We start from the raw sequence: 25,205 nt of genomic DNA on the forward strand, positions 1-25,205 counted from the left end.
TAGCTTGCTCTCATTAAAAACTAAAACTCATTAAAACTCATTTATTTCTGTAAATAGGCTTAAAAAAAGCACTTTTACACGTCCCAGTATTAACCCTACCACTGCTTCAGGACAATAAATGGGCAAGTGCTGAGAAGAAGCAGCGCAAGAAACTCAGTCACTATTGTCAGCCTCTTTTTTTTCAAAGGTTTACATGCTTTAAAATGTACAAAGTTATAAATATTTATGCGAGCTAGGCAGTAACGTATCCCAAACATTTTTATCTTTTAAATAATCATCGACTTTATAGTAGCCCTTTTTCATTAAGGTATTTTTAATATGTGCTTTGAATTTATGAATGGGTAGTTCTACAACAGTTTGTGGTAATTTATTAAAGAATTTAATACATTTTCCCATAAATGAATTACCAATCTTATGCAATCTGAAATTTGGAACGGCAAGTTTATTTTTGTTTCTTGTATTAAAGTTATGCAAATCGCTCTTTTTCGTGAATTGCTCTATATATTTGCGGACATATAAAAGGTTTTCATAAATGAACTGCGAAGCTACTGTCAGTATGTTAAGTTTTGCGGATTGCGTTTCGCTATGATTGCCAATTTTTTTAATGGCAACTCGCGCTTTTTGCGAATTTGCAGAGTCATTTAGAACGAGGAAACGGGGAAAATTAAATGGTTTTTCCAACGCAAGGGGTAAAAAGTAGGGATTAAGTAACAACCTCCCTAGACAAGTGGAAAAACGTGACAGTCGTAATTTCGATTCCTTCGCTCCGCTGTTTTTTGTAAGCTGGTAGGCGGATTCCGAAATCACAACTGTTGTTAAAATTTGCCTCTTCTTTAGGGGAGCATGAGAGTAGGTGTGTGTTTGAAAAGAAAAATAAAACCGTAATTTTTTTTTAAATTGCTGGACACTATGGCTGAGTACTTACTTTTATTAATGAAACATTACATTCTGAAGTTAAAGTAAATCTGTTGTAATCGCTACTTAATTATGTAGCTACGCATTTTTTAAATTTTAATGAATTAAGGGCTAATTAGCTTTTTATAGACATCAGTCACTAACCTGATTTTTCATAGTAGATGAGACATACACGAGTAGGATCAACCGCAACCGTGTTTTGGTTTCCACCACTACTAGGATTCGTCATGTTTTACAATTGTAACTAAGTGTCATTTTTAAGAAATTCAAAAACATACTAATGTAATATTAAATTCTATCTACTAAATTTGACATTGTAAATTATTATTGTGACATTTAATTTAATTCTTTTGTATAAATTCTTGAATCACGAAAAATTGATTCTGTTGCATGCCGATATGGTATGATGTAGCTGAACAATATATTTTTTTATGTGACCTATAATATGTACCTACATTATGCAATAAATGATTTAAAAAAAAAAAAAAAAAAAAAAAAAGTAGGACTGAAAAATCCTAAAAAATCAATACACTGCTTTTTTTTCTTTATGGCTATCGCAGGTTATATTGGAAATGGCCAAAACAGAGGTAGCTAGTTTTTTCTGAATTGAATAAAATTACAATTTTTAGTAAGTCGTAGGTATATTATGTTGCTAAATAAAATTAATATAATCTCGTTTGTTAGTGATTTTTCCTTAATTTCTAACGGGTTAACGTAAAATCTGTAGATTGGCTGTATGGCATATTGCCTTTGCTTAAAAAGTAAAGTGGACTAAAATATAAAATGGCGCGGCGATCTTTCGCGGGAAGACCAATGGACGAGCTTTGTTATAAGAGTGTTTTTATTAAAGTTGTTCTTAATTATTGTGATTGATGGTGAAATAAAGTAATGCAATATTCAGATGAAAGAAGAGAAATGAGTTTATGAGAAATATTCCCAGGTAAGTAAATCACATTTTGAACAATAACTGTGGCTGGACTACCCTCGCATTTCAATGAAATAATAACGTTAAAGTTTTAACAGTGTGTTAGGTCGATTAATTTTAAAATTAGTGAAAATGACAATTATTTAAAAGCGTATTAAGACTAACACCAAGTCTAGACTGTGTGTGAGTGTTGGCTGACAAAGGTGAGTGAGTTTCTTCCGCCACTTCTTCTCAGCAACAGCCTATATGTTATTCCGAAGTGGTGGTTGGGCAAGCTATATTTGGGACGTGTTTAAGTGCCCTGGAAAGGCCTATGACAATGTACTGAATAAACTATTTGAATTTGAACGAGAAGAAGAGCAAGTTCATTGGCAACATAATGATAAAGTTGGTAAGTATAATGTTTACTTTTATTACTTGTACTTTGTGCCAGTGGACTAGCAATCTTTTGGAATTAATATTATGATAAAAATCTATTGAAAGAGAGATTGAACTGTGTCATTTACGTACGCCACTGGTGCAATAGCATTTTATCCTGGACGTACACAGGACTTTTTTGGCCGGGGTTATAGGCTGGGTTGCACCACCTAACATTAACCGTAACTATAACCAGTGTTTTTTGTGTGGACTTTGACAAAGTTATTTTTGATGTGTGATATTAAAGTAAGATGGTGCAACCCAGTCTTAGAACAATAAAAAAAAAAGCAAGAATTTCAATATTTTTCTTTATTTTATTTTGTAAATTCATCAATTTCGTTTATTTACATCTCATTCGTACACTTAAATAAATATATCTAAAACAAACAATAAATTACGGGTCTATTATCACACTACGTTTACGACTGGTCAGTCTTGTCGGTTTCCTGTGCTTCTGCGACGACCGCGGTGGGTTTCTCTGGGGCGGGCTCTTCGAGCTTGCCGTCTGCCGCCTTGAGGGCTACCCCGCTGTCGCTGCTGATGTGCTTGTCGTTATTATCGCCTGCGAAAACATGTTTGTGTTATTAAGGCGATAGGTGAGGCAAAACTGCAAAATAGACCTCTCTTTGAATCCCTACTCCTCCTAAATGGATGATCCAAACAAGAAAAAAAAATATGTGTGAGATGTATAATATCTTAAACTAAAAAATTGTTGTTCGTTTTTTTTGTTACAACTATTAGTTTTGACAGAAAAAATTCTTAACTTTCTTCTAATTTCACCTAAGAAATTTCCTACTCCTCCTAAACGGCTGAAGCGATTTTAATGATTCTTTCACCAAATGATAGAGAATTTAATTATCTAAAAAATTGTTGTTCATTTTTTTTCAAAAATAATGTATTACGTGTCATACATTCAAAATACCCTGTAATTTACTACCCTCATATTGTCAAAATGTTACATTGTAGTGGCGTTACCTCGACACACAGTATTCGTATTCGTACTTGACATGTAACTCATATAAAAATGTCGCTCAATCCGTGTTTATTTATTTTAGTTGAAATGGAACGCAAAAATCTAAAATCTTATTTTTCTCTCGATTTTACCAAAAAATAATAACGGAGAAAGTAAAGTCTTAAATTGTATTCGATGATCAAAAATATTTTATTCAATGTTGACTGATATTTGACCAATATTTTGAATACCTGCAGACAGATATTTACATTTAGGTAGGTACTCGTACACACACTTAAAAACTGTTTAGAAGCTCACTTAGACACACGAATATCGTCAGCCTAACTTTCAAACTGCTTAGGTAGTATGTCCCTTTTTGCAAACTTTACAGTAGGAAATAACTGTTTATTTTTCATAGTTATGGTACTAATTAAAGTATAATGATGTCTAATTGAAATATAATCATTTATTTCAATTTTGTTTCACTTTGAAAATATGCTGACGATAATAATTATTATTTTGTATAATGAATTATTTTCTTTTTTTAAATTCTGTTTTGAAACACAAAATAAGCATCGCAATTTTTTTCGATCTGCGTAAATTAAAATCGAGTTAACATTCCCGTAGGCAGTTATGTTAGAATTGGCAGCGCTTCGCATCTGTATTCTGAGCGCACTTTGGTATCGGGCAGAAGCACGGGCGCGCGGCGGGAGGCGCGTTGTCTCGCTCTAATGCTCAAGGTCGTTCGGCCATGTAATCGCCTTAAAGCGAAGGCTTATTTTTGTGGAGATTGCAACTCTACCGTTAATTGCGATTTTCGTTGCGATACGTATAAGTAAGTGTTTCCTTATACAAACAGTGGCAAATTCATCTAAAAGTGATATTGTTGGTTCGTTAAAAGCACAATTTGCAATGAGGGTTTTCGCGAATGAAAAATCCGCCAGATGGCAATACGTAGACGCGAGGTCCAAATGCTGCATGATTGGGTATTTTTGACATGATATTGACAGAATGTCAATATCCACCAATCACGCAGCAGTCAGACCCCACATCCACGTCCTGCCATCTAGCGGATCTTTCATTCGCGAAAACCCTCATTGCGTTTTTGATAAAAAAAAAACTTTAAGAAATTATTAAATAAATTTAAAAACGTGTTAGCAATAGTTATGAAGGTAAAGGTAAATAAAGGAAATATATACATAGATGTAAGTACATACTTTAAATAAAAATAGATTGACCTAATATTGGAGGAATCGAAAATATGAAAAAAAAAGTTGAAGAATGTTAATAACGGTCTCAACCTCATAACTTCATTCTGGTTTTGGGTGTTAGTTTAAAAACATGTTTTTAGTCCACAATCAAACGTTAGGCAACACGTAACGGTTGGTTAGTGACGAGCTATTTATACGAGTAAGGGCTGATTTTTCAATCGTCGGATAACTTTTAACTGAAGATTAAGTTTGGCACATTGACAGTTTCAGCATGAGAAATATGTCAAATGAAAAGTTTATTCTTCAGCTAAAAGATGTCTGACGATTGAAAAATCAGCCCTAACTTGTTTGAATAGGTACCTGAATAAGAAATAAGTGTACCTACGCTATCCAAAACCTAGTTCTACACCTACTAAGACAAGGACTCTATTTTGTCATTTATTTAGTTAAAATTTAGCAAATGAGCATAAACAGAGGTGGAATTGTGTAAAGCAATCGTAATCATTTGACAGTTCATAACGTACGATAAAGTCAGTTAAACAAAGCATTTGACATAATAATCGTACGTTATGAACTGTCAAATGATTACGATTGCTTTACACAATTCCACCTCAGATCGATCCTAACTACTGTCCTTTCATACTAGTTAGAAAGTTTAAGCCGAACAAGCTGCTTCTACTTCACGGCCTTCTCTATTCCTCAAACAAACTTTCCGAGTTAAGTATTTGGAAGTGGCAATAAGTCCGCCTAAATTCCGTCACTTCAACTACTAGCAGTTTTTTAAGTGTACTTTACTAGTACAAAAACCTACTCTATATTTTACCTTACACGGTTTCTTTCTTTCAATTCTGCATTTCTCTACTAATGACTTGTAAAACTAGTATCCTCGTTATACAATCCTTAAATGTTATTTGATTGCATGTTTACTTTGGATTTGATTTAAAAAACGTGCGTGTTCCTCAAGTGAATCAATGGTAACAATACAAAGACGAGTCAAATTATGCTTACTAAGACCTATAATAATCCTTCGACCTTGACCTACAGCAATATACATGAATAACAAGTACCTATACCTATGTAATTTTTAACCTCTACATCTACACGCATCTGATATGAACCCATAAGTATTATTACAATGAAACTACAATACAAAATGCCAATGTTTTCTTCTGCCTTGTTCGATTCGAGTCGTGCCTTTTTTTATAGCACGTAAGGATTAGATATGTTAGAGGGTATCCTTCCGTTTGGCCAAATTACTTTTCGCCAAATTTCACTTCGCAAACAACTTATCGCCAAAGTTTCATTTCCCAAATAAACTTTTAGCAACTGTACTTTTCGCAACTAATTCATTTGGTCAAATTAACATTTGGCCAAATTTTACTTGGCAAATGTTTATATAGCAAATGTTTTATTTTGCCAAATATTATATCCCAAATAATTTGCTTGATCAAATTGACACTTCACATACTTACGAGTACCCACCGTTACCCACAAATCAAAGCATAAGGCACATGGTCATGGTTTTCACAATAATTTTATGTAAAACAGAGAGATTGCAGAAAATAGTATGGTTGCAAAAAGTAGGTATTGTAGAAAATAGTAGGTTAGGTTAGGTTAGAAAAGTGACCCTTAATGCGCGAAGGCGAGCGAAGCGTGCCGCGGCAGCGGCCGCCGAGCGCTAGAATCATCTCTATTGTTAATGAATCATTTGGAAATTTCGATAAAAAGAATGAAAATATGAAAACTTATTTATAAAAAAAAATATATTAACTACCCACTAAACAAAATAATAACTACAAGCTAATTTGTATTCCATTCTATGCACCAATTTTGATTGTTTGTTTGACTCTGACAGTGGTTACGTTACGTGTACGAATGGCCCTGTATTACTCGTTGGTGGTAGTCGTGTAAACTTACTTTTTTGAATCTATAACAACATAGAAAACGCAACAAAACACTTCAATAGAAGCTGATACCACAGAATAATAATAATACTACGTACTGTTAAAATTAAAAACACATCTGCTAGTTGGTGGTACATTTAACCCTCGAACAATGACAAAGCTGCACACAACGATGGTGTTTAGAACAGTGACAACAACACAAAGCGATCAACACTGCTACAATAACACAGGAGGCCCAGCAGTTGCTCACACACGAAGCTCATCAGCTACCTGTATGTTGGTGCCGACCGTGTTGATGGCGCTGTTGACGGCGGTGGACACGCTGCTGGCGGTGCCGTTGACGGCGGCCGCGATGGTACCTATGAGACCGTTCACGAATGTGCTCCAAGCCGTGATTGTCGCGGCCCCTAATGCACCGTGAAAATGTAGAGATAGAATGTAGAGGTGTAGGTGCAAAGAATATACATACTAGTATAAATAAATGTACTTTGATTGTCAGTTTAGATTCATAGGATTAGAATTTAGTATAAGGAAACGTTTATTATAGTAGGACTTATTGAAATTAAATTTAAAAAATGTGTAATGAACTGCTAAAGGTACCTATGATAGGTGGTGTTAATTGCCGATTTAAGTTGTCTGATATTTCCTTACTTACTTACTACATTATTATAAAAACCCTGGCATAGAGGCGCTTCAATTGCATTTGATAGTGCAACACTGAGTACAGTCGTACATGTGTTAAATTAATAGGCTAAATTTATGTACCAGGATTCAGGATTACGGGCTAATTTGATATTTTCATAAATTAACGAAAAATATTATTAAAGGAAACCTGGTTTAAATAAATTAAATGAAACCATCAATCGAGCTAGTAGGATTTATTTTATTATTCATCAATAATTAAATTCAGAACTTGAATATTCAACTGCAATGTCTGCTCATGAACGCTTCAAACTCGGTACTTCTTTCCCAATTCCATAAAATTCAAAGCTTAGAAAGTGACAAAAAACATTAAAATAGGTAGTTGAAACAGACTACAGCTAATTTTCATAGTGGACTGTACTATACGATAAACATGTCAGTCAATTTGACAACCTTTGTCGGAAACATTATTCAATGAAAATATTGTCCGAATCCTTAGTATTTCTCTTCGACAAATACATTAACACATCGTGAACCACTTTTCTTTCACGATTATAAAAATATTTTAGCAATTTAATTCACAAAATCAATTGCAAACATTTAAAATAAAGTTTGTTTACACTTTGACAACAATAGACTGACATGCAAGGTGACATGTCAATGAAGTTTTCAGTTACTGTTGCCATTAAAAGAAATTAGTACCATTAGTTTTCCGCAACATGGCGAGGGTTTTTATGTTCCTGGTCAGGCTATAGCAACGTTTTTATAACCAAAACCTGGCTAATCGTAGAAAATGTAAAAAATTTCTTAATATAAAACGGGAAGAATTTATTGATTAATAATAATAGTAAAGTTGGTAGTTAAATTTTCAATTAAGATCGGTATAAATAAGTGTTGCATAGACATTCGTTCGTTCGTTCGTTTCAGCCGAAAGACGTCCACTGCTGGACAAAGGCGTCCCCCAAGGATTGCATAGACATACTCGTACAATAAATACTTAGTAAAAGTTGCGAAATAAATAAATAATTATAATCTTAATTTCATACCTGCATTGCCGCCGTAGCCGTAGCCAGGGTAGAAACCACCCTTAACATCTCCCTTTTCATTTTCTGGCTCCTTCTCTGTTTCTCTTGGCTTCTCCGGGTTGGTTATGCTGGCTTGCAGCTTCTGCACTGCTCCAGAGATGCCTTTTACGATCGGGTTGTTCTGGATGATGCTCTGGATTGGACCGTTGTTGTTCGAAGGCTGTTCAGGTTTGACTTCTTCTACCACAGGCGCTTTAGCAGGCTGCACGTCGGACTCGGGCTTGGTTTCCACAGGCACGACGTTGCTGCCCTCTGCAGCGGGTTGAACGGGGTCAGCGGGTTTTGCCGGCTGAGCCTGGGCTGGCTGCTGAGCACCTGGCTTGTTCGGCTGAATCAAATTTACTACTCCTTGTACGAAAGGAAGATTCTGGATTGCTTGTGTGATAGGACGATTTGGCGTACCATTTGATCCTTGAGCAGCTTGATTCTGAGTAGGTTTCAGAATGTTCTGGATGGATGACTGAATGCCTTGCCATAAACTCGGTCTTGAAGTGCTAGCATCATCAGATTGAGTCCCAGCGGGCTGTGGGTTTAAAATGTTCTGGATACCATTGTTCAGACCTTGTAGGAGACCTGGATTAGATGCAGTATTGTTGGGAGATTGATTTACGTAGTTTTGGAATGCGTGGGTTACATTATTGAATCCTTGTGATATCGTCTGTTGGAACAGTTGCAGGTATTGAACAAATAGGTTATTGGGAGCGGTCGGAGCCGGCGAAGTAGGGTTTTCGTTCTCGGCCTTCAGTAATGCAAATACCTGTACCCCCTCAGACAAAGCCTTGACACCAGTTTGGAAGTTGTCTTCTAAGATCTTAAGTTGAGACTCAACGCTTTCAATTTCAGGTTTAGGGACATCGTTTCCTGCTGCTTGAGATTGGTTAGAGCCGACACGGTTCTGCCAGAAGCTTTGAATAGTTTCATTAAGTTTAGAAATTTGCTCTTTGAAACTTTCCTGCAGATTCTGAATACTGGCTTGAATGGCACTGAGCTGCTCACTGTTAGCGATCCAGTTCTGAATCCCTTGGGTGACGCCTTGGAACCCTTGTTTTAGCGCATTCTGGGTATCGACGACAGTTTGTTTGACAGAAGTCACGATTTGCTGCTCGTCATCGTAGTGCACAGCGTTTTGCGTCTCGTGTTCCTGACGCTGGGGTTCCCCAGGGTTCTTTAAGTCAACTACCCTCCTCACAATAGGGGTCACTTCGTTATCATCTGTAGGGTTCGCATCGCTCTCAACGATAACCGACACAGGGATGCTATCGACCGCTTTCACTCGTAGGTTGTTTTCGACGTCCTGGACCGTGTTGGCTGCATCGATGAGCTCCTGTTCGCTGGAGGCGTTTTCAGCTGGGATGACATCCTTGTTAGTTTCTTCGGGGATCGGGAGTTTCTTTTCTAGTTCAGGCACGGCCGGCCCGTGTATGGTGGCGGCGCGCGCATTGATTACGAACAGAACGAATAGGAAAAATGCGTGCAGCCTCATGACGGGTTAGCGCGAGCACTGGCGGCCGGGAGGGGTGACGCGCTTTATACGGCCGGTCTAACGGTCCGCATCTCCGCGCATACGTGTTTACGCTTTCCGTGCGCCCGCGCCGTGTTAAACGTTTCTGTCATTATTTGTATTTAAATTACACATAGATTGACTGGGAGTCCATAATAAGATGTGATGTTTATTATCAAACAGATTTTGAGCGCACGTTAGTAGTATGACATGACTGGTAAAGGTAACGTTAACCTTTCTAGAGATCAATTTGTGTACATACTTAGATGTCGGAAATGCACCGTTTGTTTAGTTACGGGAAACGTACCTATTAGGTATTTTAAAATGTGGTTTGTCATAAAACTGCAACTAAGTTAATAATTAACTCGTGTTCAAATTATTCACAAAAATGGCAATAAGTGTGTGCAATGACTAAGTCTATGAAATTCGTTATTTGAGATGTTCCTTACGAAACAAACCTATAATAAAGTAATTTTACTACACGAATGGTAGTATTACCATATTATTATGTGGTAGTACTAGTACAGCGGTTACGTGGATGATTTAACATTAATGTCAGATTTTAGCTACATAGGTTATTATTAGAAATCTTAGTTTAGTTTATATACCTAGTTAAGTATCCGGTATAAAACGCGACAAAACGGTAATTAAAATCAGGAATACATGCAAGTGTTTCGTTGGTTGTATTTCAATCTAGAATAAATACCTACTCATGAAGTTCCATGACTGTTTCTTAGGAAGTTGTTCTAGAGTTAGAGACCTACTTGATTTGTCTTCTTGTTATGCATTGCATTAAACGGGACAGTGCCATTTTTATTATCATTTTGTACAACTTTTAATTTAAGATAATAATATAACATACGAGTAAATTGTATGGGGCATCATCCACGCAAATCTACGATAAAATAAAATATGTTGTCATTGTCTATCGTTTGTAATCCGCGTTGCTCAGAGACAAACCCTTTAAAACGTCTAGCTCTAAACAGTGCTTCTCCGACTAACTGCTGACGTGACCACCATACAAAACTACGTGACCATCGGATGTAACTTGTGAACTCAATACCTTAACAATTTAGAACACCATTTATTTTTAGACCTAACTAGGTCTTGACTATCTTTCACTTCAACTTTCAGTTGCTGAAAGTCAAACCTAAAGTTTGCAAAAAAATATAGGCACCGATCGTTAAATTTTGTGTAAAAATTTCCTTATTTGCATACATTTTCAGAAGTTACAAAATCTAACGAAATTTACTTTCCTCAGGTATAATTTTACCAAACTTCCAAGTGACATAACTGTTTAGAGTTCACTTTCGTTCAGGCGGCGTGCGAGCAGATTATCCGTCCTATGCTAATTCAGCGGGTCAAAGTGTCGAAGAAAGCGCATTGTTCTCCAACGAAAGTTCCCGCCAAAAGGATCGCGGTTGACAGATGATGGCAAAATGGCCGCGATGTCACATTTTCTTTTCTAACCCTTAACCACTGACGTGTCATTTTGTTACACTAACACTGACGTACGTACGGCATACGTACGTAACTTTGAAGACCTCCTAATGTATGAATAGAGCGTAACTTTGGTGAAATTTGAATTTAAATTATTCACACATGTTTATATTAAACAGAGATAGTAAAATAAATATAGTATCATTAATAGAATAGTATGATATTGGTAAAATCCTCCAGATGTAATAAAATTTAGACAGGCATTTTTTTTAATCAACACAAAAATATTCGATAACACTAGGAACTTCTATTTTGGCCATATTAAAGATTAATAACAGTTTTAATCAGGAAAAAATCTCAATAGCAATCATTCACAAATTAAGTCACTTTTTAATACAGTTCATTTAGGAAGGCTATTTTCTATAGTCTTTCTTTGTTTGATGACCTGGTCACCAGTTTGCCGTGCTTCAAACTAGCTAGGAAATATGAAAATATGGTATACAATCTTCAGAAGAAGTCAAATCCAAAGCCACGAACTAAAGCTCCTTCACCATCATAATGATTGTCCTCGAAAACCGCAACTAATATGAAAATTTTCATCCACTGGATTTTTTTGCTAATTTCTTCGTCATTTGTAATAATTTTTGGCGTAAATGAGGTTTTTTATATATAGACGGCCAAGTAAATAAATTAGACTGCTAACAATTAAATTTTTCTATGGACCAACATACAAAAGCGATGTTGAAAAAGTTACACTAACACTGACGTTACGTACCACATACGTCGGGTGGTCTAGCTCTCCTACTTAGGGACGTGCTACCTATCTATTTTCTCCCGTCGCACACGCATCTCTGGCCACTAGGAAACTACCAAAAAGGACACGCAAAAATTCCCGCACAAAATGAAGTTTTGAACGAAAAACCGTTTGACCGACGTACCACGTACGTACGTCAGTGGTTAAGGGCTAATGCTAAACGGCTGGACCATGCAGCCAGACATCAATAAAATTATTTCATACTAGTAAGACGACCTATAGCTTTCTTTTTTATAAAGTAGTTAACCACTAAGTTAGTTAAAACAATTTTTTTTTGTCCTAATCTGACTTCTGTCAAAATTGTCCCTATCCCATACACCCTTGCCATGTGCCCTCAAACTTTAGATTACTTAAAAGTACATTATACACAAATGACCAAAAGTTAATAGCCACATCATGTCATTGTATTGGAACGGTGTCATTTTCTTTTTTGAGAACGATTAATTAGTACTTTTCCTGTTATCATAATATCTCTCTGTGTGCACTTGTTATGTTAATTAAATGCTCGTACCTATTAATTTTCTCCAGATATTTATTCTCGGGGTCATTGACATAACCTAAACCAGATTTTTCTGTAGACCCCGATAAGTATAATTACCACGATTAATAAATTTATAGCAGGGTCGCTACTTTTTATCGGTAGGTAGAAATATTTTTTTACATTTGCATTTCTGTCTTTATAAGTTAATCTATCCCGCCCTGTACACATTCTCAGCTGTGTGCTACGCTTTATGCCCTAAAGCTTAGGGTAACGTAAACAGTCCAAAAAGCTCATCGATGGCATAAATTAACGTACGACCTCTTGTTCTTAGTTGGTATTACGATAGTTACACTCAATAACCGTTTGTCAGATGAGTCTTCTCGCCATTGCACGCCATCGAGGACTATGACTATGCTCATCTCCAACTACGACCATCAGCTATACATATTTATTCGGTCTGTTATTATGTGTGTTGGTCTAGAAGGGACTATGTACTTGAATTTTTTGACAAACATTTTACTGTTTACATTTTTTTGTTATAATCCCCAGCTCTAGATCACAGATATTCTTACATCCAAGAACGTTGTTCAAAGGATACAAGAAGACGTCATGTTATCTATTTTTTATCCTCTCACGAAGTTAAGGCAGCCTTTAAAATATCGATAGTAGCCTTTGCCACAGCCCTATTGCGCGGTAGCAGGCTTGTTTACGAGCTTACGAGCTTTTTATTAGATGCAAATATTTGATCAGCCGATGGCGGGTATTTCCAAACGGAAGACATGGGACACCGTTATCACGGGATCCACGAGGCCTATTATAAATTACCTTATCTTTTGCGTAGGAAGAAAATAGTAAAATGAGAAGTTTTCGTCATGACCGGTTTTCTTTTATAATTTGCGGGTCATGAATTCTTGAATCATCGCCCACGTAATTTTTCTGTTGAACTAAAGCTTAATGTTTGAAATGAAAAAAATACAAAATAAGTAGAGTTAGTAAATTGGTAATTTCTTGATAATGGATATTAAACAAACTTCAAGGGTTAATTAATAATATACTTTTGTGGTACCTAAGTACGTCCCTAATTCCATATGCTAGAATCTGCTAGATAATTACTTGTGCTTATACTAGCATTTACCCCAACACGCAATTCTGTAGTTGACTGTACTTAGTCCGGTACGCGAACCGCCTGATGCCAGGCATCCGACGGATATTAGATTTCACACCACACAGCAGGCTGTACGGCTAATTTGTGTGTGGTATCAGGATACCACACACAAATTAGCCGTACAGAGGAAAGCATTCGTACAAAGTGGTATCACTGTGCTACCAATGTCTAGGCTTTTCTGTTTAGATGGTTTCTAGGTAGTTGAATCCAGTAGACAGGTCTATAGGCATACCTACCTACTATTTTAACATTCAGAAACATTTCTCTCATTTCTGCAGTCGGGTAACTACTGAAGCTACATCAAACATTTCCATCCGTCCCAGTAATTACTTGCAAACAAATAAAGTGTAACAGGAAGGCTGGCCAAACTGTTTTCCTGGCCAGAGTCCACACCACACACCTGTCTGACAGGTTCGAGGTGCGAGTGCCTTGCCCTGTGCAGTACCGTTACCTCTGATGCTACATTTTGGACGGCTTTTTTAGCTGTCACCGCTTTTTATACACCAAACGCCGGCGCTAACGTGTGACGTGACGAATTGGGAAGCGCTGAAAGCGCTGGATGGTAATGATGGCTTTCCAGAACAATCCTCACATCTTGATACAAACTTAGAATTTGTTTAAAAATAAGATCGGTTGGATTCAGAGGTTACGTTAAGGCAGTCCAATTAGCTATGTTAGACACATAGCGGTTATTAAAGTTTGAGGCCCACTTATTCTGATGTCAAAGTCCTCACCTTCAACTTCCTTGGTACATTTTCCTTTAGGTATAACGGAAGATACTCTCAATCGTAAGTAGGTAGTTGATACCACCAGTCCTTTTACATAGTAGATGCTTTTTGAGCAGTCAGAACGACTCTACAATAGATTTATGTATCAAAGGGAATATTAGACTTTCATCAAATTGAAAACTAACTCGATTTTCAGTGTTCATTGTTTTTTACATTAAACATCATTGTTCACTTGAGAAAAAAGCTCATGAATACACTTGCAAGGCTTCTGTACCTAAATCTCTACTTTTCTCCTTTGATACTTCGTGATAGCTCTGCTCTATGCTGCGTAACCATCATCTCATCATTCGCCTACTTTTTGAGTTTACTTTCAAGAAAATCACAGAGTTCATAAGCAAGTTAGTTACTTACTGATTTGGGATAGTCGTAAAGCGCTGCAGCGCTGCCTGCTCGAAGGTGGACCGGTCAGGGTGCCGTTACACGCGCGCGCCAGCAACGGTCGCAGCCAGGGCTGTCCCCTGCTGATGAGAGAGTGACCCATATCCCTAAAAACTACGAGGAAATAATACAGATTAAATATATTATTTCCCTTATTTCATTGCTTCATTTGCTTCTACTTATCAGCTGTTACATGTTTTATTTTACCTTTTGGTTTTTTATTTATTTTCAATTACAATTTACCAAGCTTTTTTTTCTTCAATTTAGATTTCAGAACAGTTCTGCTCTTCTCTTCTCAAAAACCAAGAAGAATAATCACTAACAAGTTTAACTTTTACACAATGCTAGCTAGCTGTAAAATTATATTTGAAGGATACACTTTTCAAATATAATTGACAACCCTGACCGGGTTAAATTTGCACCTGTCAGCGCAGTCATCTAACAGAGCTGATCACAACACCTTGGTTTTGGTGCTAAAAGTTATTTAGCTACACAAAAGCTAATTTTGAATGATTACGTCATTTAAATGGTACATAAAAAGGAAAAAATATTTACTATAAGCTCTACATGATGGATTTGGTCTAACTGTTCTCTCGAGTCGGGGATAAGATATCTACTCGGAGTTAAATAAGTTTGGCACGTATGAGTCTAATGCAGAGGTCCGTTACATGCAAGGCAAGTGCATAAATTCAAAAAAAAAATTGTAAATAGGTATTTAGAGACGGATAATAGAAGACTGATAGGCAAAAATATGCAGCATTAACCAAAAGAGCTTTTTTCAAGCATAATTTATTGGATGAAAGCATTTCCATAGATTTTTACGTGCTGTAGGTATCAATTGAAATAGTTACCTGTCAATTGAAATTTATTTTTATTTATTTATTTTAAGAATAAGGAAACGTTACTTTTGACTCTTTCAGCGAGTGCAAAATAAATCAGCAGCAGTTTCCTGTTATGCCTTATTATTTTAGACATTGTGTCATCTGATAAAATTAAATAATAATGATGAACAAATAAATAATGTGCTTGCAATATTTTATTTACTTTTATCCAAGTTGACACAGTGTATGTACCTACCTGTGGTTAATTAATAAATATTTAAAATCTATCAATTAATTACGAGGAGTCTTTTTACGATGTGGCTTGTAAAATATTTTTTATTTTTCTCTTGTGCAATTGCATCAGTAAGTGAAACATTTTATTACATAACTGCAAAAAAAAACATACACTCGAATGGAGAACCTCATCCTTTTTTGAAGTCGGTTAAAAATGCAAGCCTATTTGTTTTTCGCCGTTTTAAATTCACGGTACTTATGTATGTAATGTGATATAAATTAGCCTTTGTCGCGACGTCAGCCGCGTGAACTTTATTATTATCTAGTATTATATTATTTGTGTGGTTAATTAATAAATATTTAAAATCTATCAATTAATTACGAGGAGTCTTTTCACGATGTGGCTTATAAAATATTTTTTATTTTTCTCTTGTGCAATTGCATCAGTAAGTGAAACATTTTATTACATAACTGCAAAAAAAAAAACATACACTCGAATGGAGAACCTCATCCTTTTTTGAAGTCGGTTAAAAATGCAGGCCTATTTGTTTTTCGCCGTTTTAAATTCACGGTACTTATGTATGTAATGTGATATAAATTAGCTTTTGTCGCGACGTCAGCCGCGTGAACTTTATTATTATCTAGTATTATATTATTTGTGTTATTATCTAATAATTACTAACAAAGCTACCTAGCTAATATTAATTTAAATTAAATATCACTGCTGCATTTCATGCTTTTTTCATTCAACAACAATTAATTAAGAATCCAATGATCTTTAATTTAAAAGTTCATTATTTTGTTTTACAATGTTCTTTTCGTAGGCGATCGGCGCCGGCGCCGCCATAGCGGGAGTGCTAGTGTTCCAGGTGTTCGATCGCATGTTGCCGAGGGCCCTTGTCCACCTCCTGCGACTCGACTTACTCGAGTTCTTGCCCACACACCTGTTGGTGCTAGGATCTATACTCTGCCTAGCCACTCTGATCGGCTGCTGTGGAGCCATTCTTAAAGGAAATGTTGGTAAATGGCTGCTGGTCATGGTAAGTCGTAACACACAAGAATTAAAAGTGTATCGTTCCATGATTTTTCATGAAAGTGTGCGAGAAGGTAGCATTACGTACAGATTAGTAAGCCGATACATTATTTATTTTCAGTACACCATCGAGCTCACAATTTTCGTCGTTCTCAACATATTCATTGCCGTTGTCATGCACTTGGGTCACCAGAAGACGTCGCGTTCGGGGCCTGTGGCTAGCGCCTTGACGATGGATCCCACAGCTGGGGTGGATCTGTTGAACGCGGGTTATATTCAGGAACCTGATCACCTGGATGTTAATGCTGATGATCAACCAATTTTAACCAGACGTTTTCCGAGAGGTATTTTAGATAACGTAAAGCATTTTGCTGGAAATACAGTGAACAAAGCTGGGAGTATCATCGGGGACAGCACGAATGCTGTTAAGAGTTCATTGAAAGATGTTGCGGGAAACATAAAGGACAAAGTGGATTCTAGCATACAGGCAGGGAAGGAGGGCTACCAGGCAATTTCAGAGGCAACAGGGATAATGAAGGACGCAGGAAAATTTTTCCTCTCTTTATTCAGCAAGCTTGATACGCAAGAAGAGGAAGCAGTCCAGTGGGTCAGGCCAATTGTAAGTTCTTATTAGAAATATTGAACAAAGGTGTTTAAATTGACATTTAGGCTGGGTTGCACCATCTTACTTTAACCTTAACAAACGTCAAAAATCTGTCAACCTCCATAAAAAAACACCAGTCATCATTAAAGTTACGGTTGAAGTTAAGTGGTGCAACTCAGCCTCAGTATGTAAATGTCAATGTTAGGTGTTTAATTTTTTGGTATTTTTTTGGTAATAGGTAAATATATTCTTGCAGTTGGGCATGTACACGCAGCCGGTGTTCCGGCTCACCCACAGTTCCTTCGTGATGTCCGTGTGGGCGGGAGTCATAGGAGTGGAGGTACGAACATATTTACTATCTTCGTTAAAATTGATCTTCACGCAAATAGCGCCATGAATGGACGATCAAAATTACTTAGGTTTCTTGCAAAAGTTATTTTAAGCGTCCCCTGTACATATTTCTAAAAGCTCTAAAAGTTTCTTCCAAAAACATGTTCAAAATAAAGTTTTAGTTTCTATGTTTGAGATACCTACATAATAATATACTGGTTTGCTTGTACATAAATAAAGTTATAGGACGTTAATTCCGAACTCGTTTAGAAACCAATATATTTCTAGTTTGGAATTTTTAAAGGCATTTTGTAATATTAGAAGCAATGTTGTCTATTGTGGAAATTGCTACATGACGTTATAGTTAAATAGTAGTAGGTAACAGTTATTTCCTAAAGTAGCGGTTTAATGCAAGTTTTTATAACATTAATTTGTCTTTTCAGATATAATATAATAATCAAAAAATCAAAATCAAAAAATAATTATTCAGTTTAGACCACAAGTGGCACTTATGAACGTCAAAATGTAAATAATAAAAAAAGAAAAGGTAGCCCTTAAGGGGCACTTTAGGGCCACTTTAATACTGATAGAGATTACACCTACCTAATGCGTTTTATAATTTTGTTACAGATTGTTTATATACTTTTGAGCGTCTACCTCTGCACAACGAAGAATCTATATTATGAAGGCATTCCTTACGATGGTTATGTACAAAGACCCTAATGATAAAATGAATCGTGTTGTTATTTAGTAAGTAAATAAAGGTCATTGCGATATTTATTTCATTTTTGAACCTTTGTTTATTACATCTAACTTATTCTATGACCAAAAATCAAAATTCTCTAATATATGTACTTCAATAGCACTTATTCTTGTTACCAAAAAAAATGTTAGTTGGGATGTCAAGCACTGCAGGTAGGCGAGTTACTGAATAAAATAAAAGTTTATTTCAGCATTATGGGAAAGTTATATTTTTAGACGATCAGCTTGTCATCCATTTAAATAAATATGATGGCCCTTTTATAAATAGAAATCAGGCGAAATATCGATGTTTGCGTTTATTATTATATTTTAGGCATGGGTAAACAAACGATAAATAAATCAAATATTTTCATTAAAAAATAAATTTAATACAAAACATCGATCACTTAAAAATATAAATACTTAAACAAACATTTTAAAATTAATCAGTAATAACTAATTACAATCAGTTCTTACCAACATCTAGTAATTAGTTCTTTTTGGACGCTCTACTGAATTTAAAGCAGTAGGAACGATTTGATATCTTCTCAAAAAGCAATGGCTAAGGTTAGGTCATGTACTATAGTCTATCCAATATAGCTTGATTAGAATGACAGCTGCCATCAAAAGTAACGACATAACTTTGTAGTAGCGATCAATGAGAGCTAAATATTGGCGGACAAGAAATAATTCACGTCTGACCTACAAACAATATTTTCGACGACAGTGCTTCCAATAAAAATGTTAATTTCGTGTAAATGCAGCGTTAAATTACACCAATAAGTAGTAATTCGAAATTATAAAAATCAAGCTAGAGCATTAACGACGTCTCTACAAGGTTATCTCGAGTTACAAAAATGTTAGTGTTGGGACATATCGACAAATGTCATATTAAATTAAAACTAAATTTTTAACATATTTTGACAATTTTTTTTTCTAACTAATTTTTTAACATATTTAAGTCAAGTTATACGTTTTTCTAAATGTTTACTATTAAAAACCAAAAAACATTTCATTCTTAAATAATCAAACATCGGAAATCAATCACCGGTAATTTTTTGGGTATTCATAGCACCGTTGCTCTAGAAGAGATGCCCACCGCCCTCTAGCGAGAGGAAAAAACCACTGAAGAACACTGATGATAATGACTACGACTTAGGTTGTACACCCTTGACATGAATTTTAAATTTTACTGTCTTTAAATTTAAATCATAATTGTCATTTTTATGAATAAAGATATGAAGAAAAATTGGGTGCATTTTTTTATATCATTTTTTCGAAAACTTATCGATACATCTATATGAACCGTACGAAACATACCCAGCACTAGTCACATTCGTTTGACAGCCGTCATTCTAATCAAGCTATATTGGATTGGATAGACTATAAAGTCGTATTTGAATTTGAAAAAAGTCTGAACTTACTTACACAGCACATGTCATGTACATTTTTGTTGCAATTTAAATTAATTCTAACTCTTAGAGAGTTTTTAGAAAAACTATGAAATTACGATAACCAAACATTTAAATCTGAATTCATATATTTACAAAATTATAGGTAACTTTGTGCTAATTAATACTCAGGCAGGATTCTTATATTAATTTTAAATTGTCATTACACTAATTAACGTTGATAACTCGTTAATTCTAAAATAGGGATCACAAGAAGAATACATTTTATGTGTCAAAAGTTTGTTTGTTTGTAATAAAAAATGGCAATAAATCATTTATGATTCGGTCAGTGGTGTCTAATATCTATACATGACTAGGGATCCATACCACAGAACGGAAGCTTGGAGAAGAAAGAATGATTCATTACTTAGCATTAAGTAGATCTTATACTTTTTTGTCAAAACATTACATGATTCCCATCGGTCTCTAGATATAGTTGCCTGCTCAGTAGTACCTGCCCCTCTGTCTCTTCTCCGATACCGACCAGCACATAAACATACCGAACAGCATCGCCACCAACTGCAAATAAACAATATTCCATTGATCTTCTGAAATATAAGGTGAGAGGAAAAGCAGGCTGAAAAGTTCCAAGACCAAACGCTGCCCGATCACGATGCATTTTCCATTTTCCCACCCTAGAGTAGACACGCGCCGAATTTATTATCACAATATTTTTAGTAGGTAATAAAGGATGTATGCTATTTGAAGTTCGACGTTAAATAATCGATTTATTACGGTACATTTACATTATCTTTATAGCAAATAAATAAGAATTTGGATCTATTTACAAAGGGTTTTTCCTTTAATCTTTGCTGCACCTAACGATTTTAGCTAGTATCTCGCATTGTTTTTCGGAATAGATTACTTTGATAACAGCGATTCGATAAGTATTGAATATATCGCAGTAATCTAAGATAATTTAACAGCTTTTAGGAATAGGTGGTACTATTTAAGTCAATGCCTTATCCAACCTGATTACCACCTTGTTCTGCTCACGTGCTTGGCTATTGAATCTCTCGCTACTAGAATTATAGTTTATTTGATTTGATTTAAAATTCTGTTATCTGGACCTATTATTTGGACCTCTTTCAGTTTCCAAAGATCATAAAGTCTGATATCAATTGGGATAAACATGGAGACCTGACGCCAAGTCGAGCATCTAGCTCGTTAAGAGCAAGTCAAACTATTTGCATTGTGTTTGGTATCATCAACTAGAACAGACAGTGAAACGCAACTGCAACGAAACTGCAACTTTCTGATGATTCTGATGAATGATACTGAAACTGAAAGTTTCAAACTGGTCGCGTCATGTGTGGTCTCTCAACGGACGCTATGGTAGAAACTTAGATGCAACTCAAAAGTAACTAGCAGTTGCAGTTTCGTTGCAGTTGCGTTTCACCGTCTGTTCTGGGCCTAAATGTTTTTTTTTAATGCTGGACAAGGCAGGTATTTGATATATGTCTAATATTATTTGTATTAGTGCCCTGGAAAGGGCCTGTGTACTGATAAAACTATTTCATTTCATAAACTCACGAAGGTGGTACAATCAGGAACACTCTTCGGAGTGAGGTCGAATTATATTATAACACCGTATCCGTATTTTCAGATCTAAGCGAGAAGCAAGAATGAATGATAGCTACTAACAAAAGTGTCAAACACTCTTCGGAGTGAGGTCGAGTCATGTTATAACACCGTATCTGTATTTTCAGATCTAAGCAAGAAGCAAGAATGTCAATAGAAACGGCTTATAAGTCAGATAAAAAGATCCATCAACAAGCTGGTGAACAGTATAAGTTATAAGTGATGTGATAATTACCTCAACAACGATGACGACGATCAGCACCGCGGCGATGGCCTCGCCGAAGTTCTCGAAGTAGCTGCCGAGGCGGGCGCGGCAGCCGCCGAACGCCAGCTCGTCGGTGCACTCGGCCACGCCGCTCGCGCAGCACGTCGGCGGCAGGATGGGGTACACGCCCACGTAAGACCCTGGCCCCGTTGTACCGCAGCATTGGAACTGTGTGGTAAGTGATTTATTAATACACAGCATAGACACCCCGCAGACTACAGATTTTAGGCGGCCGATAGTTTACTCGGGCTGTTACACTATCTATCGGCCGATTAAAAGTCTGTGTGTGACGCGGCAGGGCAGATGATACTACTGGGTTTTTGTGTACCTAGTGTACTTGTGTACGAAGATATAATACTTCATAGAAACATTGAAAAACCAGAAGTCGCGAAGGCGACACGTTGCTTACTGCTGCTACATGTGGTCGGCTTTGAACTTTTACCTTTACTCTTCTTCTTTTATCCATTGTATTGGAACAATAGTTACCGGCCGTTTGGTGGTCATAGCCCTTATTATGAGTAAAGAGAGATGATACAATAAATTTCGCTCTAGGTAACCCTTACATCCCAATTCACGCTAGGATAAGGTTAGGATAACAAATTACTAGTTCATAGAGCACTCTTTGCTGCATCGCGTCGTTTAAAGTTAGGAAATCTTAATCCACGTAAAAACTAGATTATAGTGTATCCAGAACTCTATTCGTTTTCAAAGACACTTACTACTTCCTCAAGTACGTGGAAGACCTTCCTGAGGTCTTCTTTTTCGAAGGCGGTGTCCACCCATCCCTCCACGGTAGACTGGAGTGTGTCCAGAGCACCGAAGATCACGGTCGCTAGGTAGATTTTGCCAGCAGCCAATATGGCCATGCATATGAAATACTGAAAAGTAAAAGGATGATTTTAGAAATTTTGAAAAAAGGAACAGATTAAAAACCGACAAAAGTGATCTAAACGGCTATCAGTTTCTCTTGAATTATTTTATATTTCGTATTTGAATCTTTAAGAACCACGCAGGTTACGATCGACCAGCAGATCAAGCGCCGCAAGTGGAACTGGATTGGCCCCACTCTCCGAAGGGACCCCGATCACATCCCTAAGCAGGCTCTGGATTGGAATCCCCAAGGAAAACGCAATCGTGGTCGACCCAGGCAAACTTGGCGGCGCACTGTAGCGGACGAGGCGAAGAATATCGGCAAGACCTGGAGCGAGATCAAGCGAGAAGCTCAAGACCGAACGAGATGGAGGACTGTTGTGGACGCCCTCTGCCCCATCTAGGGGACATAGGACCATAAGTCAAGTAAGTCAGGTTACGAAGGTTCTAAGATTACTGCACAGTTTCCAAAAGCTGTAAAAGCATACCATTGTAAGCAGACATCTGGACTCCCTGATAGCGCCGCAGCAGCCGAAGAAGGCGATGACGAAGATGATGCTGCCGAGCACGATGATCGCGATGGGGATGCCATTGATGGGGACGGGGATCAGGTCGACGATCTGGTTGATCTGCACCAGCGCGGCTATGCCCAGCCCGATGAGCGCTATGCCCGCGAGCTAGAGAAAGGGAATTAAGTAGCTGTATTACTGATTGTCAAGGGCAGGATACAAAAAATAAAGATGTCAGACTAGAACAAACGCAATATGGTTTTTCATTTTTGCTCTCTTAGTATTATAACGAACTAGCTATTTTTTTCCAAAATAAAATTTTGCCTATGTTACTCGAATGATGAAAGAATTTTTAAAAACGGTCCATTCGTTTTTGAGCCTATTCATTACAACAAAACAAACAAAGTTTTCCTCTTTATAATATTAGTATAGATTATGAAGAGAATCACTGATTCACAAGTTTTGCAAATGTTTTGCAAATTACGGTAATCAAAAATGAGATTTTGTAAAAACAGTTTAATGGTGTATCCGTGTATTATATGAAAAAGGGAATCCCCTTTCGAAAGGATTAACTAAATAATCTAGCATTATTTGATACTAGCGGCCGCCCGCGATTTCGTACGCGTGGATCCCGTTTTACCCCCTTCATCTATCTTACGCGGTTTAGATTTTTTCATACAAATGTTTTTTCCCGCTAACTCCCGTTCCCGTGGGAATTTTGCAATATCCTGTTGTAACTAAGCTTTAAGTTTACTAAGGTACCTGCACGCCAAATTTCAAGCGTCTAACTTAAGCGGTTTAGATTTTTCAAACAAAAGGATTTTCCCGCTAATTCCCGTTCCCGTGGGAATTCCTAAGTATCCTATAACCTGCCCAGGAGTATGAAGAATAATTGTACCAAGTTTCGTTAAAATCCGTCGAGTAGTTTTTGTTTCTATAAGGAACATACAGACAGACAGACAGACAGACAGATAGACAGACAGACAGACAGACAAAAATTTTACTGATTGCATTTTTGGCATCAGTATCGATCACTAATCACCCCCTGATAGTTATTTTGAAAATATATTTCATGTACAGAATTGACCTCTCTACAGATTTATTATAAGTATAGATATTCGTAATCATGGCAAATCGAAACAGCAGTAAATTCTTTTTGAAAATTAGTGTTATCCTTATCAGTGTTGATTCTTTATAACAAAAGCTAAATTATAATAACTAGCTAATTAATTTGAAATAACTTTATTTTTTAACTTAAGGGATAATTTTTTATACATGACATTTGCTGCAGGAAGGAGGCAATATAAATTATACGATTAATTGAAATTAATTTGCTCTATTAAAAAACTTAGACAACTATTATCCTATTACTGTATCAAATTAGCAATTAATACTAGTAACTCTTACCGTAAATACAAAGTTAAAGAAGAACAGGATATATTTTACTAAAAACTCGGCACAACACATTTTGATGGTTTTTCAAACAAACGAGTTTTCACGGTTGCGAACACACTTCCTGGCAGTGACTAGTCTGTGTAATCTATATTTGGGTTAGATATAGCCCCGCCTGTTATCAGGCCTGTTTAGATATTGCAGGATATGGATAGATAACAGTAAAATAAGGTTCCTAGAATTCAATGGTAAGTAAGTACTTGCATGCATAATTACGCCTTTTTTAGCTATGAAGCTGTAAGTAGCTTTTCAAATATGTGGGCATAATTTTCATCGAAAATAGTCCTTTTGCTGTCTCTACAACTCTGTTGTAGCCAGCCCAATAAAACACAACCACTGAAACTTTGTTTGGTGGAGAAAAATTTTGCAGTTCGTAAAATCATAAACAATTAGAAGGTTGAAACTAAAGAACTCACAAGAGTTGTTTACTACCTGCCTAATAATTTTACAAAAAATGCATTTTCCTTGTCCTTGTTTCATGGTGGATGACTAATATTAATAAAATTCAATTTGGGTATTATCTATTTACATGGACATAATAATATGTAGAATTATCAGTTGATATTTATGTGTATGATGTAAAATATGGCCTCTTATCGTTCTATGGCTCGATGACAATACCGTTTATTATTGGCCTTGCTTTGGGGTTATCTATGAAATCTATCTCAAATCTCATTAATTAGTAATACTTGATTG

General features: G+C 36.3%; 3 protein-coding genes across 3 annotated transcripts; 1 reads left to right on the top strand and 2 right to left on the bottom strand.

Moving 5' to 3' along the window:
* The first annotated feature begins 1,732 nt into the window (after window positions 1–1,732).
* LOC114359516 (uncharacterized) lies at window positions 1,733–21,627 on the top strand. The gene is made up of 6 exons (XM_028313950.1): window positions 1,733–1,855; window positions 16,498–16,713; window positions 16,828–17,325; window positions 17,567–17,650; window positions 18,271–18,390; window positions 21,439–21,627. Exons 2-5 carry the CDS (start codon window positions 16,555–16,557, stop codon window positions 18,361–18,363), a joined length of 834 nt encoding a protein of 277 aa, XP_028169751.1. The 5' UTR covers window positions 1,733–1,855; window positions 16,498–16,554; the 3' UTR covers window positions 18,364–18,390; window positions 21,439–21,627.
* On the bottom strand, window positions 2,575–9,540 carry LOC114359515 (uncharacterized). The gene is made up of 2 exons (XM_028313949.1): window positions 8,013–9,540; window positions 2,575–2,819 (listed from the first exon to the last, which is right to left on the bottom strand). The coding sequence occupies exons 1-2, from the start codon at window positions 9,532–9,534 to the stop codon at window positions 2,677–2,679; spliced, it is 1,665 nt and encodes a 554-aa protein (XP_028169750.1). The 5' UTR covers window positions 9,535–9,540; the 3' UTR covers window positions 2,575–2,676.
* Window positions 19,880–24,587, bottom strand: LOC114359518 (leukocyte surface antigen CD53-like). Its single transcript, XM_028313951.1, has 5 exons — window positions 24,465–24,587; window positions 23,037–23,225; window positions 22,398–22,556; window positions 21,649–21,846; window positions 19,880–20,351 (listed from the first exon to the last, which is right to left on the bottom strand). The coding sequence occupies exons 1-5, from the start codon at window positions 24,522–24,524 to the stop codon at window positions 20,277–20,279; spliced, it is 681 nt and encodes a 226-aa protein (XP_028169752.1). The 5' UTR covers window positions 24,525–24,587; the 3' UTR covers window positions 19,880–20,276.
* Window positions 24,588–25,205: the final 618 nt, after the last annotated feature.

Source organism: Ostrinia furnacalis, unplaced genomic scaffold (assembly GCF_004193835.3).
Source record: "Ostrinia furnacalis isolate ACB-3 unplaced genomic scaffold, ASM419383v2 OfSCF4444, whole genome shotgun sequence".
Classification (NCBI taxonomy): domain Eukaryota; kingdom Metazoa; phylum Arthropoda; class Insecta; order Lepidoptera; family Crambidae; genus Ostrinia; species Ostrinia furnacalis.

Excerpts from the sequence above, each read along its gene's own strand:
- LOC114359515 (XM_028313949.1), bottom strand. The coding sequence starts at position 9,534 with ATGAGGCTGCACGCATTTTTCCTATTCGTTCTGTTCGTAATCAATGCG. Across the intron at positions 2,820-8,012 it reads CGGCTACGGCGGCAATGCAG|GCGATAATAACGACAAGCAC; the intron begins GTATGAAATTAA and ends ATGTTTTCGCAG.
- LOC114359516 (XM_028313950.1), top strand. The coding sequence starts at position 16,555 with ATGTTGCCGAGGGCCCTTGTCCACCTCCTGCGACTCGACTTACTCGAG. Across the intron at positions 16,714-16,827 it reads GTAAATGGCTGCTGGTCATG|TACACCATCGAGCTCACAAT; the intron begins GTAAGTCGTAAC and ends ATTTATTTTCAG. Across the intron at positions 17,326-17,566 it reads TCCAGTGGGTCAGGCCAATT|TTGGGCATGTACACGCAGCC; the intron begins GTAAGTTCTTAT and ends ATATTCTTGCAG.
- LOC114359518 (XM_028313951.1), bottom strand. The coding sequence starts at position 24,524 with ATGTGTTGTGCCGAGTTTTTAGTAAAATATATCCTGTTCTTCTTTAAC. Across the intron at positions 21,847-22,397 it reads TCCACGTACTTGAGGAAGTA|TTCCAATGCTGCGGTACAAC; the intron begins GTAAGTGTCTTT and ends CTTACCACACAG. Across the intron at positions 20,352-21,648 it reads TCGTCGTCATCGTTGTTGAG|TTGGTGGCGATGCTGTTCGG; the intron begins GTAATTATCACA and ends GTTTATTTGCAG.